The sequence below is a fragment of the Diachasmimorpha longicaudata genome, chromosome 15 (genome assembly GCF_034640455.1).
Source record: "Diachasmimorpha longicaudata isolate KC_UGA_2023 chromosome 15, iyDiaLong2, whole genome shotgun sequence".
NCBI classification, from domain to species: Eukaryota; Metazoa; Arthropoda; class Insecta; order Hymenoptera; family Braconidae; genus Diachasmimorpha; species Diachasmimorpha longicaudata.
The window spans coordinates 608,317-627,746 of record NC_087239.1 but is presented as its reverse complement, the minus strand read 5'-3'; the positions used below and the strand labels follow the sequence as shown (position 1 = coordinate 627,746).

The following is a 19,430-nucleotide window of genomic DNA, read 5'->3' as shown; positions in this document are numbered from 1 at the left end:
GTGCGTTGTGATTTGTTAAAATTGTTTGTTTATTCACAAAGGGTTAACCGAAATATTTGAAATGGAATTGTAAATGCTGGATCGTTGACATTTGGGATTTATTCGCAATATCTGAACTTTCCCAGTGCATAATCTAAATAAAAATTGTGACTAATTGGAGGAACAACTCAGTCATACAAGTTCAAGTCATTAAAATATCTCTAGCTGAAATCTAATGGTCAAGTCGGAGCAATAGATGATCCAAATTTATGCACAATCTCAACGTCTCTATTATCGTCACTTTTATGCGTGAATAATTGTATAATTTGTGATTTCGAACAATTGTGTCAAGATTCTGCTGTAAGAATTATTTTTGTCGCCTTTAAGGTTAGACTCGATGTAAGTATTATCCACGGAATTTTTTTCCATTCCATATAATCGAAATTTTGTTCCGTACAAACGAATTTGTGAAATTAATACTCACGGAGCAAATTGTATATTCAATGTTAGTAGAAAATTTTCGACGAAAATGTATTGACAAAATTTTATTGTATAACTTTCACTTTTTTCATCGCACGATAAAATTTCATAGAGAAAACTTGCGCATTCGGTACAAAAATCTATCGGATTTTGACAGGAATTTTATTGAACAATTCCGCAGCTTTTCTGCGCATTAAGAATAATATATTCGGCATAGAATATTTTGGAGAAAAAAATCAGGATTGTGAGGGTCTTATGGTGATATCGGTAGAATTTTGATCGATCAAATTTTCATTTTGTTTTGATTTTTCTGTGGTACGAGTGAGATTACTTCTTTCGGTTTGGATTTCGCGTCTCGACCATTCTATACATTTGCGTTCAATATAAAATATCGCCTTGGATTTTAATTTCCTCCAGTAACACACTTATTATCTTAGCCGTAAATTTTTACTTCGTAATCTACATCAAACCCCCACATTTTCAATGTCTTTTTTTTCTTCTCAAAAACGTGAAACACAAAATTAGAAATCGAATAACAGTAGATAAATTCGCAAAGGAAGATCGAATCCCGTTGATTTTTTCTATTGAATATCTTCTACTGAACAGTTTAATAGAATTGAAATGAAAGAAAAAGTTGAATTTTGCTCTACCAATTTTTAAAAAATACTACTGAATACCTAGTGAATTTTAATGGATTGGTAAATTGCAAAAAAAAATTCTCATTTCAGGTCCTCCACCATGAAGATTCATTACTCCTCAAGCGACGAAACCGTAAAGAAACAAGTGATAACTCATGGCTCAATAACGAATAAGCCAATGGAAGGATCGATATGTCACCTGCACATTGAGAACGTTGAGGTGCTCCCCGCAGGCTCTCTCGACTTATCCGCTCATCACAGCACAATTCTGTCCAGCCAGCCAGATGTTGTTATCACAGTAGATGAAGCATTGTCAGAGATAGACAATCAGATTGATAGAGCAATCAGATGGATGGGTGAAGACGAAATAGCTTTAATCACCATAAGTCTTCCAGCTCCAAACGACTCAATAACAATAAAATTCAAAGCAACGTTAACGAAACACATACCAGTAAAGCCCATCTGGCAGTGGACTCCAGGAGAAAAATATCAGACGGCTCTGAAGTACAAAAACATGGCAGTCGCATTGGTTCATGACAACAGACTGAAAGACGCCTTCTACAGGTTCAGTAAAGCCTGCAAAATTATCATCTCCATGGAGCCCATTGAACCTGATTTAGAGCTCCCAGAGGAGATGAACAAGAAGATACGAGAGTTGAGGACAAGCCTCTACAACAACATGGCAATGTGTCAACTGAAGTACAATAACTACGAACACGCCATTGAGTTATGCACTAAAGTGCTCCAGAGGGACGAGAATAATGTGAAAGCTCTCTATCGAAGGGGCTGTGCTTATGGAGGAATTAGAAATAACGAAAAGGCGGTGGAGGACTTACAGAGGGCTATTGAACTGGAACCAAACAACGTTGCTGTCAAGGATAAATTGAGGATTTACAGCGAAAAGTGGAAATTGGCGAACATGGAAGCTAATGATATAGTTAAGCGCATGTTTAGAACTTGAGCAGCTTATTTCGGGGGAATTTAACATCGAAGAGTTTGATATTCATTTAAGCCATGTTGTCATCGAAGGAGATAAAGTATTGTCAGAGATAGATGATCAGAACACCAAGTAGTTTTAATCACCAGAAGTATTCAGCTCTCAGTCACTCAATTGTCATGAAATTCAAGATAACGAAACCTATCCGGTTGTGGAAACAGACTGAAATGCCTTCTCCAGGTTTAACATAGCCTGCTCAATCGTCTTTTTAATGGACGTCATCGAGACTGAGCTAGAGCTTCCAGGAAAAGTGAAAAAGAAAATACGAAAGATAAGGACGAACGTCGACAACTACATGGCAATGTGAGCTCGAATACAATAACACGAACACGAAATTGAGTTGAATGTGAGAACTCTGTATTGGAAAGGCTAGGCTTACGGGGGACCGAAAATAACGAAAAAGCGATCGAGAACTTACGGAGAGTTGCCGAACGTGAGCCTAACAACGCTGATGTCAAGGAGAAGTTGAGGATTTATCGCAAAAAGTTGAGATCGGCGACGATTCAGGCTAATGATATGGTTAAACGAATGTTTAGAAGTTGAATAGTTTATTCGAAGGCGAGGGAGTATCAATGACGTCTGGAATTTAATAGAATGAAGCTAGTTCAGGAAAACTTCCTGGAAAGGTTCGTCGCCTTTTCTTCGACGGGAATCGGTAAACTCTAATGGACTATTTAGTAAGTATAAAAAATAGAGGAAAGATATAAAATTTGTCCATTAAAACCGAGTTATTCATCGAGAGTTTTGAGTTAGCCTGAATTGTTCAGACAATGGAAAATAAATTTCAATGTTTTTAATTATCATTAAAAATCCAGAGCTGTGCATGTCGAAGAACAACATTTTCTTCCAGTTTATTATATAGCCCCGTGGATGAATTTCATGTAATTCATCTGATTTGGTGGATTTAAGACCACTTACCAAATGATAACATTCTAACAACGAATTGATTGTGTTTTTGCATATTTTTTTATGTTGAGGGATTCTTTTGTAAACAAACAAAGCATAACGTGCAATAGAGAATTACATGAACTGCCAATAATTTCTCCATCTTGCGTAATTAAAAACAATGTATCCAATTTTTTTTCATTCAAGCTCAGCTTCATCATTTGCCGAATGCCATCTAGCATGCTTTTTTATCGATTTTCTGAATGAAGTCAGAGTCTGGAATGAAAAAGATTTAGGCAAAATTCCAAGTGACGTGAAATAATGTGATTTTCCCAACACCTTTTTTCTGTAATATATTCATTGAAATAATCGTAAAGTGCTCGTATCCCTATATGCAATTCCTTTGCTATCACATCTTCAATACTATTTCTATGTAAATAAAACTCCATCGATGTTCAATAAATTTGTACAACTCAATTCATTAATATAAAAATACAGATTTATTGACTACCCATTTGCAACTTACACCACAGTTAAGATTTAAAACGTTTTACATATCTGCTTTTTGTTTCGAAATTATTTTTCATTTCTGCAACACGGAGATTACTATGCTTACCTATTATTTAAAAAATGATCAATAACGGATCTAGAGTACCGGAATTCGGTAATAAATCCAGTGAAAAACCCCTACACATCTGTACCCTCATATTAATAAGTTTTACTATGCAACGGTATGCGATAAAATGAGCTTTAAATATTAAAAGTGAGCTGTTAGATCATCCGATCAGGCTGATCGTGAAAGAATTATCGTTACGAATAGATCTTGAACTTTAACACATTGATAAAATCATAATAAATCATATATTTAAGATCACATTGTACATTCTTTCTGACGTTTCCTTTATAATCGAATTCATCGGCACATCAACGAATGATAACACGAATACGAAAAAAAACTTCAAGTAATTGCATGAAAGTTCTTTGAACCTTTCAACAGAAAGGGAGACATTATGAGGTGAATAATATATTCCTCCATTAATAGAAAACAAATATTCTAAACAACGAAAAAAAAAAAAAACAACCAGATAACCAACAGTTGAATGGCACCCTGTTTTGATGCTGCATTTAAAAAATCAAAGAAAAATGATGCACTATTTTCTGCTACATGTACGCTCTAAGATCAATGAGAGAGTGGAGTTAGTCTTCGTTATTCTCCACACTTTACTATCAGAAAAGAATAATCTTCGAGTCTACAACTGAATAGACGAGGAACTCCCTAAGTAATTGGCAAGATTTCTTCACCACTGTTACAGAGAGAAGTAAACAATATAACTAATGTTAAATCAATATATTCGAACGAAAACAATTGTTCGGCTATCAGAATGAACAATCAGCAATGGTTTGTTATATTTAATTTTATCTTGCAACAGAATATAAACATGGCATGTAAAAAAATTGTTTCAATAAATGTACGGGACTCTTCAATGAAAAATAACTTTAAAATTCCTGAATGTAAATCTGGCACATTGTTAACATAAACATTAAAGTTACCTATGTACACAGTAACGCGATAAAACGTTCGATTAGGTTTTCATGAAAATTCCGGGATAAGAGAACATTTCCCAGCGAATGCCGAAGAAATTTCATGGTCTTTCGTACTTTTAATTTTTAGAATGTTTCCAATTTTATCTCGATAAATCTTCATTTTTTCTGAGATTTTCATTCCTATAACAATCTTAGATAATGATCAGATAAATATTAATTTCCATTCTCTGATGTTTTTTTTCATCAATTTTTCTTTTGTTCAACAAATCTAACGCACTGATTCGTAATCAGGAAATACTGTACATAAATTCACAATAATATCTCCAATAAGAGGTTTGGTTATATTGTTCATATTTTAGCATTTGTTTTTTTTATAAAAAAGATCGCAACAATTTTCTTACATTTTTCCGTCCTCAACAAGAAAATTTTGTTCAGTGTCCCGTAGATCATGCGAAAGGTATGAATCAGATTAAATGAATTTGAAAAGAATATATATTGAAAGTCGAATGTAATGAGGGATGGAGATTTCTTTAGTTATTCCATTTACGATACTTTCGTCTTGCCATTTAAAGCAGTTGCATTCATTGTCGTATTTGTCGCCATTTCCGCCGCCTGGGCAACAGCTACAGATACTGATTTTTCGACAAACTGCTGATAAATTGGTTTCATGACCTGAAAATATATAAAATAAAATTGATGTAATTCTTTCGTACGAATAAAATTAGGAAAATTTACCAGGTGGACGGCAATTGTTTCAAATGAAATTTACGATATGATTTTCATTGATAACTTGGCATGTCTTTCTATTTTTACACTTTATTGTTGTTGGTTAAAAGGGAGTAGATTGATTGAAATTAAGAAAAATGCGATTCATGTGAACAATTGCACAATTAGAAATTCATTTTTTTTGGGAATGGTTATGGAAATCGATGACATTAAGAAAAATTATTTTGAATTTGCAATTAAATTTTTTGGAACAGTTCACGAACGTCTCTACTATTGCATCGTTTTTAAATTTGAATATTCATGAAATTTTCTGTCCTTGAAATAATTCTCTAATAATAAAATCGATTGAAATGCGATATCAACGGGTCATTCTTGAGGATAAGAATGTCAATTCGATTATGAGAAGTTGATTAGAACTTATGTTGTAATTTGTTCGAATGTTTTTCCTGTTACACACAATTGAAACTGAAATTTCGCTTAAATTTGAATGAAAATCTCCATGAAAAAGGTCTTTAATTCACAGGAAATACCTTAACAACTTTACCTTAAACGTGCCTTGATTCCGTAAAGCACTCTGGTTGGTAGTGGGATTAGAATAAAAAATGAAAATCAAACAGACAAGAACTTAAGAACTAAACAGTGTAATAAAATCATTCGAAACACTGGTAATAACTCGAATCGTAACATAAATGATGAATATATAGAGTGAGAGTGAAGCGTGGGATCAGATGTAACCATGTTTATGAAAGTGTGTGTAAACAATAGTCGTTGTAGGTAATGCTGCTAGTGTGAGTAGGGACAGAAGTACGTAACGTAATTTATGTAGGAGATGAGCGCATTGCCAGGCCTGTTGAGAAAAGAAATAGACAAAATAATATTACTGGATTTTTAATTTAGGATATTCCGAATTACTTATGGACTAATAACAAGAATATTCATCCAATCATTGCGAGCATTCAGAAAAACAATATTTTTATTTACTGACCGGTCTTCATGTTTCACGTACCATGTAAAGATTTTTGGATGGCATTAGTGTTTTACAGATTGAAATGATTATTCTTTTTATACAACAGATTTACAAGAATTATTTGAGAATAAAAACCTGATTGATTAGATTTTACCAAAATTGTTGCAGCCAATTTTTTCCTAACAAAGAAATTAAGCTCAGATTTAAGGTGATGGATGAAAATTCTTCATTTTAACTGTTGTGAATATGTTACAATGATTAGTAAATGACTCGTGTCTGATCCCTCAGCATGCAAGAATTTTCCAATCAATAAGAAACAAAAAGTTACTCACGTTTTCCCATATAGCACTGGCTAGATCATCGATTTGCGTGCCAATTTCTCTAAACTCGCCACTGTACCTGAAGATTAAATTGAATAGTCCTCGAATTAGCTCGGAATAACTCCACGATTTTCCGAACTTTTTATTAAAAAATATCGACGTCATGATTAATGAAATTGCAATTTGGATTAATCTCCCAGAATAGAGAGCCGAAAGGTACGCCAACAAACCTTATATAAGCCCAAAGGACGAGCGTGAGGAGTCCACTCCCCATGATGAGATTACAAATATTTGCGAGTGTGTAAAGTCCAATCAATCCAAATACACCTGAAAGTATATACGTTGTAACTGCGATAGCAAAGAACACTGCTGGTGTTCTTGCTGCTTTGAATATGTTTTTGCTCTCGTTGTGTGCTTTGAATTGCAGGAAAGCCTCATCCATATCCTAAAATAACACCAGTGGATAATTCACATTGTTATAGTGGAGCTATCACGGAATATTTTTTATTACCAAACCTAGATAGGCTTGTAAAGAAAAAGTTGCATTATTCTATGGTTTACGGTATGGTATTATTTATCCTTGATTGATATTTTGATATTAAATGTTCTCCCACCGCAAATTTTCGGATTTAAAATTTTTATAATGCCGTCTAACATTTAATTTACTATCGAGATTGACCTTCAGATTGAACTTCTGTTTTGTGAAGTTAAAATAACAAAATAATTGTAAAATATCAAGAAACTTGGCATTCAATAAAAAGAATTCATTTCCATCCATAGAATGATGTGCAATCGATATAACCATATTTGCCTTAGCATCATCCGTACCTTCATAAGTTTTTCCATGTACGTCTGACTGAACTCATCCCCTCCCATTTTCCTCTTATTAACAAACTGATGTAGTGCCTTATCCACGCATCTCTGATGCTCCGACTCCAAGTGTGCAGTTGCCAAAAATGGTTTGGTTCCACCACAAACGCACTCCATCATTTGTAAATACAGATCCTTAGCGTCAGCAACAGCTGAGAGATTATTCGCTTCGGCAGTGGCGACGAGCATGCTCTTCGGTTCTGGTAATTCATCTCCTTTGTAAATTCTGATATAACTCTTGAAGTATTCCAGAAGTTCTCTAGCCTTCACTGTCTGTCCATTGATTTTCTTGGTGACCAAATTTTCAGGTGCCAGCAGAGTGGGAATGAGTACCCTCAACTGTTGTTTAAAATCAGATTCAATTTCCGCTAGTCTGCCATCGAATTTTGGATTGGTAGCGATTTTGAGACCTGGATGGGGCATCAAGAAGCAGGAGATATCAGAGAAGCATGATTTAATGTGTTTCCTAAGGCTCTGGAGCTCTGGATGCTGTCGATCAGAGATCTCCAGGCGTCTCTGCAGGATCTTTTGACCACCATCGGCTCCATAATTCGCCTCGTAAGGATAACTCCAGTCCCTAACCAGGAACTGTAGCCTTTGAAATGGTGTACTCCCTGATTTTTCCAATGCCAATCTACCATATTCTGTGAACAACTGGAGATGCTGTAAATCATCCTCCTGAATGTTCTGGGACAGATTGAATATTTGCACTGATGACAACATTGTACTGAGAGCAAATACAGTGGCGCAATCTCTGACGGTTGACTGACTATCGAATGCACCCTGTGTGTCCATCAGGATGACAGCAACTTTTTCACCATTTTGAAGGGTTCCTGGGAATACTTTGGACCACATAAGAATGCCTGTTGTGTCTCTCTCAGAACCACCGCGCCACGAGAAACCACTCAAAGGCTCCTCGTCATTGCCTAGCCATGAGTCATCATTGATTTTGTGGAGATACTGAAGCATAAAGGCGGATTCAAAGGAGCTATCTAAATTGTTATTCCAGTCTTAACAATTAATGGACCACCTTATTTCATATTGAGAAAAGTGATTGCCATTTGTCACGATAATTATACACAATTTACCTCCTCTGAACTACACTTGCTTTCAATATTGATAAAAAAATGGTCTTGAAAAATATTGGGATTTTTAAACTACTTTTATAGAAATAAATAATTGAACGTTATGAAAGTTAGTGCGTACCTTGCTGTTCATGTAACGCAGGAAAAAATCCAGAAGAAAGCTCTTGCCTTTCCTGAATGCACCAGCCACTGAGACAACCACGACACTGCGGTCTTTGATGTCATCCTGGAGGAGAATTTCAGTGAGGGCTTCCTCGTCCAGCTCGAACGTATGATCAGCATGAGCTAGAATTACTTGGATGGGTCGTCCAGCGTCCACTAACTTCTCCAACTGTTCAGATTTTTCAGTGGACCCATCCATCGAAGATAATCTTTCGATTCTCTCTTTGAATCCAGGATGATCTGCAGAAAATCCATTAACAGCTTTAGTTTTAGTACAAATTCTGCATTCGCTAAAAGGTACTTAATCGTCAGGCATTTAAAGATGATTTTTACACCTCTTTTCTTCCTTGGTGTTTGTAATCAATCAATTAATTAGCCAAATAATGGAAACCACACAGCTATAAACAAAATGGCAATTGATTTTGACACATTGACAATTATATGCAAATAGCTTTCGAAAACAATCTACCCACGATAAATTACCGAGTTCATTGTTTTCGAAATTATAAAACTTTCAAAGCTGACCGTTTTTATTATTTCTTGAAACGTTGAAAAACGCAAAAATTTATAATCGTCTACACTCACGCTGTAAATTTCCCTTGAATAAGGAAGAAAGGTAAACGAATAAAAAGTGAGGAAAGCGAAGAAAAAGAAATCTCCTCTAATAGGAGTACTAAATGCCGAACAAGTTCGAAGGATGTCCAATTACGGTACGCGACTTTTCTAGGTAATAAAGCGCCGTGTATCCAATCTGGTTCTCACATTGGCCCGCATGCCTTGGCTACGATGAAGGTAAAACTCGATTTTTTTTTCTAGGTGGAGTTATACGCTTTTAGCGATTACGTTATTGCCAGCGCGAAGGACCAATTGCACCGGATGACAGAGTATGTACCTCAGTCACTCGATCTTTCCTCTCTTTCCAAATGAACGCAAAGTGGGGTGGGTGCAGTCATAATTACTACGTCATCTCAGCATCAAAGATCGTGTAAAGATAATTGCGTCACTGCAGCACTTGCAACTTTTATGAAGGGCTGACTTGATTTAATTTTTATTCGAATAGACGTATTACGAAGAAAACAAGTAAATCCAGATAATTACTACTGAACTGCAATGAAAGTCTTTTCCTCTCGTGAATATTTTTATTGTAAAAATGAGGATTTATTAGGAGAGAATGAGTCTGAGGATTGGAAGACAGTTTTTAAAATTTACGAGATATAAAAGGGCCCCGAATCCTCATTCTTCCTAAGGTTTGAAAGAGGACAAAGAATCGACAGGTTGGAAAATAAATTTTTATTATGATAGGAATGAGTTGTTGAAAACAATTAGAAAAAATAAAAAGGTATCGGCTATCTATTCAAGTACTTCTTGAGCAAAATTTAAAGGTTTAAATAGCCATTTCTCATTCTCTGAACGATAAATAGCTGCATATAGTGTAATCTCCCCCGCGATACATAATTAAAAGGAATAGGTCTTTCCGAGGATGAATAAATAAAAAAGATAAATTTTCCCGAGGAGGAATAATTCAGAATTGAAGAAAATAAAGGTTCGCGTAGATAAATCTTCTCGAGAAAAAATAAATAGGGGAAATAAGCTTCCCGTAGACAATTATAATGATACCTGTACCTGCAAATGCCAGTAATTTCCAATGATAAACGCAGTAAAATAAGTATCAACCCGGTGGCCGGAAATGTCTTGGCACTTGCTCGAAACTCATCACGGAATAGAGAAAATGAATAAATAATTGCAAATTAACTTCAATATGATCGGATGGTTTCTTATGTAATCGATTAATATCGAAATAGGCTTATAAATGAATAGACTCTTTCGAAAATTTGGTGAGGCATTGGAGAGAAACGAAAAATCAAAAAAAAAATTATATTGTTGAAGTTGACTGTTAAAAAAAAATAGAAAAAAAATAAGAGACGGTTTCTCTAGCCCCCCGATTCTAAAAAAAAATCAAGTGCCATTTGATGTAGCCAACTAGCAATACTTTATATATTAGACTAATTAACGTGATGGAAAAATTGACCAGCTTCATAGTAGAAGTTTAAACATTGTTGCATGTGATAAGGGCAAATCATGACATTTATCTGAAATTCATATACGATGTTCATAGTCACAATTGGATTATCTATGATTTGTTACCATTTTTTTCCATTTCCTGATTAAGTTATGAACAATTAAAGTCATTTCTTATTGATAAGCTTTTGCAGAGATTTTGACTTTGCATGAAAATATATTATCAAAACTGATTTGAATAATAAGAGATCTCTTAACTGCGAGATATGACAATAAATGGTTTTGCAAATGATTATAGTAAAATCGGATTGTAGCATAATGATCGATTAATCAAAATGAATCAATCGGGAGAATGATTTATTTTCTTCCAAATAATATTCGTGAAATATTAATGGGGTAAATTAAATATAACAAAATAGATATTTATTAATAGTTAACGAATGGTTCACTTGAATGACGGAAGTCAAATTAAACAACGTTCGTCCAATAGACGTTTTTCACGGTGGCAGTTTTACGTAAAACAGACAGTAGTAAAAAAATATCTTGTTAAGCGCTTGAAATTGACTTTCAGATGTAATTTTTTTTCACGCAACGTCTGCTTTTCATATCATCACGGAGTGATCCCATTGTCTCTTGAAAAGCGTTAAGCAGTGGAATATCAATGACACAATAAAAATTTTATTCTTCATGTATGATGTATTAGAATGGAAATATATTGTAACAAAACACGCTAATTGGTACGATTAATAGATAGCAAGTATGGACATGTTTAAAAATATATTATTTTGTTAAAAGGGTTTGGGATAAGATAAATAATAAGACATTATAATTATAACTTTGAAGACAAAGGAGTGACGCATTAGAGAAAAATCTTTTTTCCTCCGATAAAGTAGCAAAAATTAATAGAAGAATCAATCGACTCAATTAAATTCTCGAACACCTATAACTGAAAGCGCTTTAAAAAAGTTTTTGTCACCGTGTAATTGGAGACATAATGATTTTTGTAATGAAAAGGTAATATAAATATTTCATGTAATTTCATGAATAATAGCGATTTATGATTTTTTTCAATACTGGTCTCACTAAATATTAATATGTGTCGCACTACGGTAAAAGACTATCTGTAAATGGTACCAGACCTATTGATGAATCACAATATTTGAGAAAAAGTCAGATGGCAAAATCCGGATTAATTAACAATAAAAAGGAATTTTATGAGCCCATTGCCAATTCTAGATGGTGTTACACTAGCAGTCTTTGATGTTGTAGTTTTCCATGATGATTTTTTCTTCTTTCATTGCTATGTTACATGGCTCCAACCCGGTTAAAGTATACGGTGATAAGATTAAGATCTTAAATAGTTAGGATCGTATCATCCCCCTCCGTTGAGATTTAAACTCAGACCTGTCCTCACGTGAGGAGGCAAACTTACCCACTGTGCCAAGTTACCGGACAATTTCATGACGGAAACAATCAATTTAAAGAAAATAACAACATCCCAATGGTGACTGTACTCCAGCAACGTGACTAATTAAAAATAAATCGATTCAACTGAATTATCAATGTTCAAGGAATGAAAGCTCTTTGGAGAATGTGTGCTGGAGAAATTATGATTTTTCACTCGAAAAATCCTAATAACTATGGCTCACAGCAGTATAACGAATCGCACTTCCATCGTTATATTAAATTAATTAATTCAATTATATTTAATTGAATATTATTCGTAATACTTGTCCCCGAGGAAAAATTAATAACGATTGCACTATGGTAATAAATCAATTATAATTGGTGTCATATCTTATCGTATTATCCTCAATTTTCGGTGAAAATTTCAGATAAACATGACTTTTTTTGAGTAATCAACAATTTTTAAAAAATCTCCCTCAAACTCTGCCCATCTATAAGCTAATGAAACCTGTAACGTCTCGGTTAGAAAGGGTTGCCTTTCTCTTAGAGTACCCGAGGGGATGATTTACCAATTCGAAAAAAGATGGTCTTACCAAAAACCAGTAATTACAAAAAAATTCCAATCCCTCAAAGATATGCATAATGTACAAAAAAATGTTTTCAACATGTTTATCTAATGGACATTTGAAAAAAAAATGAGACGGGCGACATTTTTATCTTTTTGATTCAACGTGAATGTGCTCTTGCAGCATCTTTCCCAAGTGGCACTCAACCAAAATTTTCTCCTACGAAACTCAAAAAAAATGCATTCATAAAAATTCATCACATGTAATTGAACCACTCACCGACTTTAAGGGGCCGTCTACTCTCTGGTACGCGATTAACGTTTTCATCGAGCAACGTCATTGGAGGTTTCGTAGCTGCAATTAGAGGGTTTTTATTTAAACTCATTAGAGCCAGAATCATGCCCATTAGAGAGATCGTTCGAGACGATCCAACCGGATATTTTTAGGAGTCATGGGTCTGGTGACATTCTTGGTACTTCCACCACTAACTCTGACATTGGAACTTATTATCCCATTTACAGTGTCATTTATTCTGGAACTACATGGTCAGCATGGTTAAAGGATCATATTGTGGGAGCACAAAAATTTATAAATGAGAAAATCAAAAATAAACTGAGACACACCACGAGCCACCATTCCAAATCCGTCTGGTAATCTCTGTCGAGTCCGTCTGTCTGAAGGCCTCTCGGGGCGAGGACTGTGTCTGATTCTCTTCTTTTGTTCACTCATATCAATCCCTCTTAATTAACATTTATTCCAAAGCACAATGAGACTTTTCATCGGATTATAAAAATTTAATAATAATTAAGTTATCAATGGTCAGACGCGGGAGAGCACACAGTGACTACTAAGGGTCAAAGTAAATGTGGATTTTCCGTTATAGGTGGATTGCAGCGCCACAAAAATGCCTGGCAGACGTGGGAAAATAGTTGGAACGAGAGCTTTTCATTGGCAAACTTCCACGATATTTGGTGGCATGAGAGCATTCATCAGCTGAATAGTTCTGTCATCAGAGGATTACCTAAATTTAATTATTTTGTTTTTCAGCGAGTGTTCGTTTCATTGATTTCCTCATTGCGAATGGACAATTAAATTTTGGCTCCGCAGATAGCTGACGGAGAATGTGATGGAGAATTTCGTAAATCAGAAGGGAAAAGTCTCTGAATGTGAAAGATGAAATTGTCGTCCGATAACCGAACAACATTACATTGGATGGAAGAAGCGGGAATTTGTTAATTTTCAATTTTAGACTGTTAATGAAAAATGATTGGAGATTCTAAAGCATAATTACATAAACTTTCAGTTTTTACTGATTCTGTCATCGGATTGTAAATTCGCAATCACGAAATATGTTGAGAGTTTATTGCAGATGTTATTTCAATAACAGTTTCTAAGAAATATGGAGATCTTAAGGGGTTATTCTCATGTGAACGCCTATATTTTACCACTTTTTCGGAATTTTTTTTTTATGCGACAACAACCTTCAATCATGTTGATTTTTTAATATATTTTTATTTGTAGTTTGAAATATACGAAAAAATTTTTTTTTGGCGTTTTTTACGTTTTTAACATATATTTTTTTTAAGTCAAAGTAGTCCCCAACCAAAAAAGGTAGTTCACTGGTCAAGATGATAACGGCTGTTCATGTTGTCTGAGATAAAAAAATCGAATGGATTATTATTCAGTAGATCTGTGGCTATCGTCCCTACCAAATATAATCAATTTCATTGAAAACAAAAAAAAATATCGAACTTCAAAAAAAAATCACGAAAATCTCGTTCTTTTTCGTTACAAATCGTTTAAAAAAAATATGAAGATATTGTCGAAAATAAACAATTGTGGTAGGGACGATAACTATAAATGAGTAGAACAACATATGTAAATTTTAAAGCAATCGGTTGAATACTTTTTCTTGTAGGACCTTGACCGTTTCAGAAAATGATGATTCGAGAAAACCGCGTTTAAAGTTTAAAGCCTGGTAGACAATCGCTTACGACGCGTCGGCTACTATGAGCTGTAACTTATCAAATACTATGAATTTCGGTCTGAATTTTTCACAGCATGTTTTCAATAGGTTTTACTGTCAAAATATTAAAAAAAAAAAAAATCGATTTTTTGAAATGCTCACATGAGAATAACCCCTTAAGCCAAAAATCATCAACTGTTCGGGAAGAAATAATAGTAAATTTTAATGGAATGAGTCAAAGTTTAAAAAAAGTTGAGGACAATTGTGGACAAAAGGATGATGGAATATAGGAACTTCACTTGGTCAATTTTACACCGGCCTTTTCTCAGAAATTCAAGCCATTTATCTGAAGTCTTTAACCTGTTTTTTACGTGCAATCGCTATTGACGTATAAAATTTTACTGTTAAAGTCGGCCTCTGCACTGACCATTGATTTATTTCAAGCAATTTCCGGCGATCTTCTAAAAATAGTTTTCACGTGTAGAATTCTTATTTTTTTTACGAAATTATGCAAGTTTAAAATGGAACAAAGATAAAGTTTGCGCATTAAAATTTTCATCAATAATCACGAAGAGAAAAAATTGAAGAAATATTCAGCTGAATCTTCAAAAAATGTTGAAGTTTTTGAGCCATAATTTTTCAGATACCAGAAGAGATAATAATCTAGGTCAATAAGAGGTTCGAAAGTAAAAGGAAAAATTGAGGGAACTTTGAAAGGTAAAGATTGATATTCTGAAATTTTATTCGTTTAATTACTGAATCGTCTTTCTTGGAGAAATTAGGGTCATTTCCCTGAAGTCTTAAACCTTTTTCCTTTGTTCGCAGGACTTTTTCACGTTCTACTCTAAAAAACTAATTTCATCAACGTAAAGTTCTCCTGCGAAACCTCATATTCTCAAGGATAAATGCTGGTGGAATTCTTCCGGAATTGTGCTAGTTCATGGGATGTGAGAGAGACAATTGTCGAGATGTCTTCGATAGAATTATTGAGCATATTGAAAAACTTCTGCATATAAGGGATAGTACAATTTCTAGAACTGACTGAGTCAAGTGTAATTGGTATGGACAACTTGGACTTCTAGTCGAGTAATGTCATAACAGGTGGAATGAGATTCATCGCGAGAAGTTCAACTGTAATTCCTGATTCACGTAGGGCAGAGGGTTACGAAAATGGTGATGAGTACGCTGGAAAAAAATATTATGTCAATTTAATATCGTTAATGCTGAAAATGTTAACATATATTTGGTTTGACAGAATATTTTTTTTCTCCGTTGAGGACATTGAAATGTTCAGGAAACTTTGTCAAGCAATTGAGAAATTCGATAACGTCATTTGAAATATTATTCTGAATTGATCGAAAAATCGTGAGCAAATATGCAATTAGATTCTGGTTGAAGTCAGCCATCTAGACGAGTGGAATTCGATAATTTTCTAATGAATGAATTCCTAAAAGAAGAAACACCTGAATGACCATGAAAAGCTATGAACAACTATTTGAGCAATGACTTGCAGTAACGCTTCAAATTATTGGATTGATCTTCCCTCATCCAGTGCAATTTCAACTAGTAATTAATATTGCGGCACAGGAAAGCGATGGAATTCCTCTTGCCCCTCATCAGAGAACCATTACAACCTTCCCAGAATATTATTTAAAATTGCTCCACCGATACGCGGAATAAGTAGAAACTAAAAATATACATTCGAACATTTCCCCTATTTACATCCGTAAATATTGGAGCTGTGTGCAATTAGAGTCCTGCGACTGATTGGTTTCATATTCATTTCACCGAGTAATGTACGTTTAATTAACAGAATGTATTGATCCACGGAATTGAGAGGATATGAAGTACATGATTCGTTAATGAGATAAAAGAGATGATTTACCATTGCATCCCTCCAATCGTTTGAGTTGTACAGTCCCACAGCAAATATTTCGCATATAAAATAACTCGTCGATTCATCAGATCTTATTGGAAAATATCGATGGGAAACTCCAATCAAAAGCCCACCCCAATTATGTACATGAAGACCAAATGTAAATGGAGATAATCGCACAATTCCCTGGGCTTCATTCCGACGAACTTTTACTGATTCCACAATTTTTTCATATCATTCACTACAATTATGAAATAAATATGCCAACTGCAACCAAAAACTAAAGAAATTGCGAAAACATAAATTTCGTTCCCTCCAACTTTGACGCATTCCCTTACACCAAGTTCTCTAATTATCAAGGCTTCAATAAATCGTCTCCCTTAATACACAAACTCCGAAAACTAGGTTTCTGGGTATTTATTATAGTTCACTGAGATCCCTGCGGTGGAAATATAACCCCAGATTTCAGAATTAATTACACACTCTATATCCCACGTAATTTACGGGATCACATGTAGTAGGGAAAAAATAAAGACGCGGGGGGTTAAATTTGGCCAGATATTTGTACTCAGCATCGATACTCTGAATGAACCTTTGTATTGTGACGGGTTTAGAGAAAGGGTTCATAGGAAATCATGACATCTCATTTTGCTGTAATTTTTAGCTGTGAAATCACATTAGAAACGGATGGAAACTACCAAAACTACTCTATTTTCACTTGGTTAGTGTTGCATTAGAATTAATGAATGTTTTTGCTTGTGAATGGAAGCAATGCATTTGCCGGATGTTTCACCTATTGGATTATTCAGTTCAATTTTCTATTTCAACGCGCCAGAGAATTACTCAGGAGTTTACATAAACATGAACAATGATTTGTGAGGAAGAAAGAACAGAGGGTTCTTTCATTAGGTGACGAATTATCTTTTGGTCTTTGTGATTTGCTTTCAGTCTCCTGGAGAGATCTCCCGAGTATATACGTTTATCCTCGTGCTATTTGCGATGATAAAAGAGTTCAAGTTTAATGGACAGTATTTAAACATTTATTTATATGTATACCCTATTTCCAATAAAAATAAAATTGAAGTCCCAATTAATTTGAGCTCACGATTGTCGTCCCGTCGATACAGAAACGGAATAAGAAGACAATCATAAACAAATAATAAATTCATTCAGAATAAGTAAATTAAAATTGATAAATAAATTGAGTTCTGGAGTGGTACAACGAGATAAGTCACTTTTGACAATTGGCCAGTAATATCTCGAAATCTAAGGAAGATAAAAAAAATGTTCCCTAAAAGCTTTTTTCTGGAGCTGATCGAGTGAGGCGATAAGGGCAGTTTGTTTTCGGAACTAATCGACAAATATCTCCATATACCACTTTGGAATTGAATTCATAGAGATAATTTGAAGATCTCTCATAATATGAACTTAAATATAATATGTAACGCCGAAATGAACGGTAATACTCGTCAGGAATTGAAAAATGCCAAACACTGGCAACAGTGTGAACAATCTATAAAGAGAATTCCAGTAATTTTAATAACAAAAATAAGTTTAAAAAATGGAAGAGGTTGTAGAAAAAAATTAGGACATTTTTTTCTTGAGTTCAGTGTTAAAAACAAAACCCGCATCGATTTCTAACAGAGGAAGGAATGAATCCTCGCCTCGCCTGGCGTCGAATATCTCATGAAAAACACGAACAATTTCCCAGTCGTCTTCCAGTGAAAAACAACTAGTTTTTTCATACTGTTATATTACTCTCGATGTTACGTGGCAGCACCTACGGTAATTTTTGCAAACGGATAGAACGAAAACAGTTGACACGGCAAGGCTACGTCATTCGGCGGCTTGACAGCAAGTCATTGAAGAGGAGAGTTAATTGGTGGCTAATGCGTAGGTCCTCTTCCGTATTCACGACTGTCCAATTCTAATGTTGTTCACATCAAAGGCTAATTAATTATCTCAATTCAATCAAACAGTCTGATAGCGAAGATCGGTAGATTTAGTTAACGAATTAATTAACGACACGTGTTAATCATTAATTCCATTAATTGATTAGTTATTAATAGTTGAAATCACTGATAAGCCTCGTTCCCAATAATTGAGTTCTTGTATGGACAAAGGGAGATGGAAAAAGAAATGAACATCTGAGATAAATATCCCTTTGCTGCAACACACGAGAGGATGTGAGAAACGTCACGTACGAGGAATTCGTGCAACTTTCTATCCCATAAATTACGGGTTATTATAACCTCAACATTACACGGCAGTTTTATTAATTCACAAAATCCGGGGACAAAAGGAAGGGAATAAGAAGGAGAATTAGGTGGAGCGTACGAGAGCCTCACAAGTGCCTTGAAAAATCATCATCGATTGACCGTGAGTTCAAGGTTAATCACATGCAAATGACACATATTTTTTCTGAATGAAAAAACACATTTTTCGTACAATGTTAGGTCTCAATAAATCAACTAATAGTGGAATGTTCTTAAATACCTTGTGAATCGTATTTTTCATGTGGCATTTTCGGTCACTGTCGATCTTGATAATACGTCAAAATGATACTGACAGGAAACTAAAAAAAATCAACACGAGAACAATAACTTGAGTGATACAGCTGGCACTTATGCGATGGAGTACTACATATGCACTGGGCAATGGGTGTCGTTGATTAACGGGGATTTAGAGAAGTTGGACGATCGCTGGAGAAGTTGACACTGGGATATTTGACTTTTGAAGGTTTTTTTGATTCAGCGACTGACGTTTTTACGGGTGGCGATTTTAAAATAAAAGACGTTTGACTTACCAACATATGAACCAATGTACTCGTCACTGTGTTTATGTTGTCTGACGTCCGCCATATTGAAATGGGGGGGGGGTGACGAAACGCCCGCAAGAGGCGCCTCGGTGGTGAGACTCGGACGACTACGTGAGACAAGCGG

The 19,430-nt window shown here is 34.8% G+C and overlaps 2 protein-coding genes across 9 annotated transcripts; one reads left to right on the top strand and one right to left on the bottom strand.

Moving 5' to 3' along the window:
- Window positions 1-24: 24 nt before the first annotated feature.
- Window positions 25-4,060, top strand: LOC135169733 (uncharacterized). The gene is made up of 2 exons (XM_064134987.1): window positions 25-378; window positions 1,188-4,060. Coding segments are annotated over exons 1-2 (873 nt in total). The 5' UTR covers window positions 25-376; the 3' UTR covers window positions 2,059-4,060.
- LOC135169728 (atlastin) lies at window positions 3,457-19,402 on the bottom strand. Of its 8 annotated transcripts, none has more exons than XM_064134966.1 (8): window positions 19,295-19,402; window positions 18,985-19,063; window positions 12,926-13,000; window positions 8,614-8,894; window positions 7,366-8,367; window positions 6,768-6,982; window positions 6,550-6,616; window positions 3,457-5,196 (listed from the first exon to the last, which is right to left on the bottom strand). In XM_064134966.1, exons 2-8 carry the CDS (start codon window positions 19,010-19,012, stop codon window positions 5,068-5,070), a joined length of 1,797 nt encoding a protein of 598 aa, XP_063991036.1. In that variant the 5' UTR covers window positions 19,013-19,063; window positions 19,295-19,402; the 3' UTR covers window positions 3,457-5,067. The 8 variants fall into 8 exon arrangements, 7 of the variants coding, with proteins under 7 accessions (XP_063991036.1, XP_063991039.1, XP_063991037.1 ...); XR_010300248.1 differs by lacking the exons at window positions 18,985-19,063; window positions 19,295-19,402 and adding exons at window positions 5,795-6,097; window positions 13,270-13,498 and having other exon boundaries at window positions 4,999-5,196; XM_064134969.1 differs by lacking the exon at window positions 12,926-13,000.
- Window positions 19,403-19,430: the final 28 nt, after the last annotated feature.

Coding starts and splice junctions, on each gene's coding strand:
- LOC135169728 (XM_064134965.1), bottom strand. CDS start 13,375: ATGAGTGAACAAAAGAAGAGAATCAGACACAGTCCTCGCCCCGAGAGG. Junction 6,983..7,365: donor ACATGGAAAAACTTATGAAG/GTACGGATGATG, acceptor GTGTTATTTTAG/GATATGGATGAGGCTTTCCT. Junction 6,617..6,767: donor GTCCTTTGGGCTTATATAAG/GTTTGTTGGCGT, acceptor TTTAATCTTCAG/GTACAGTGGCGAGTTTAGAG.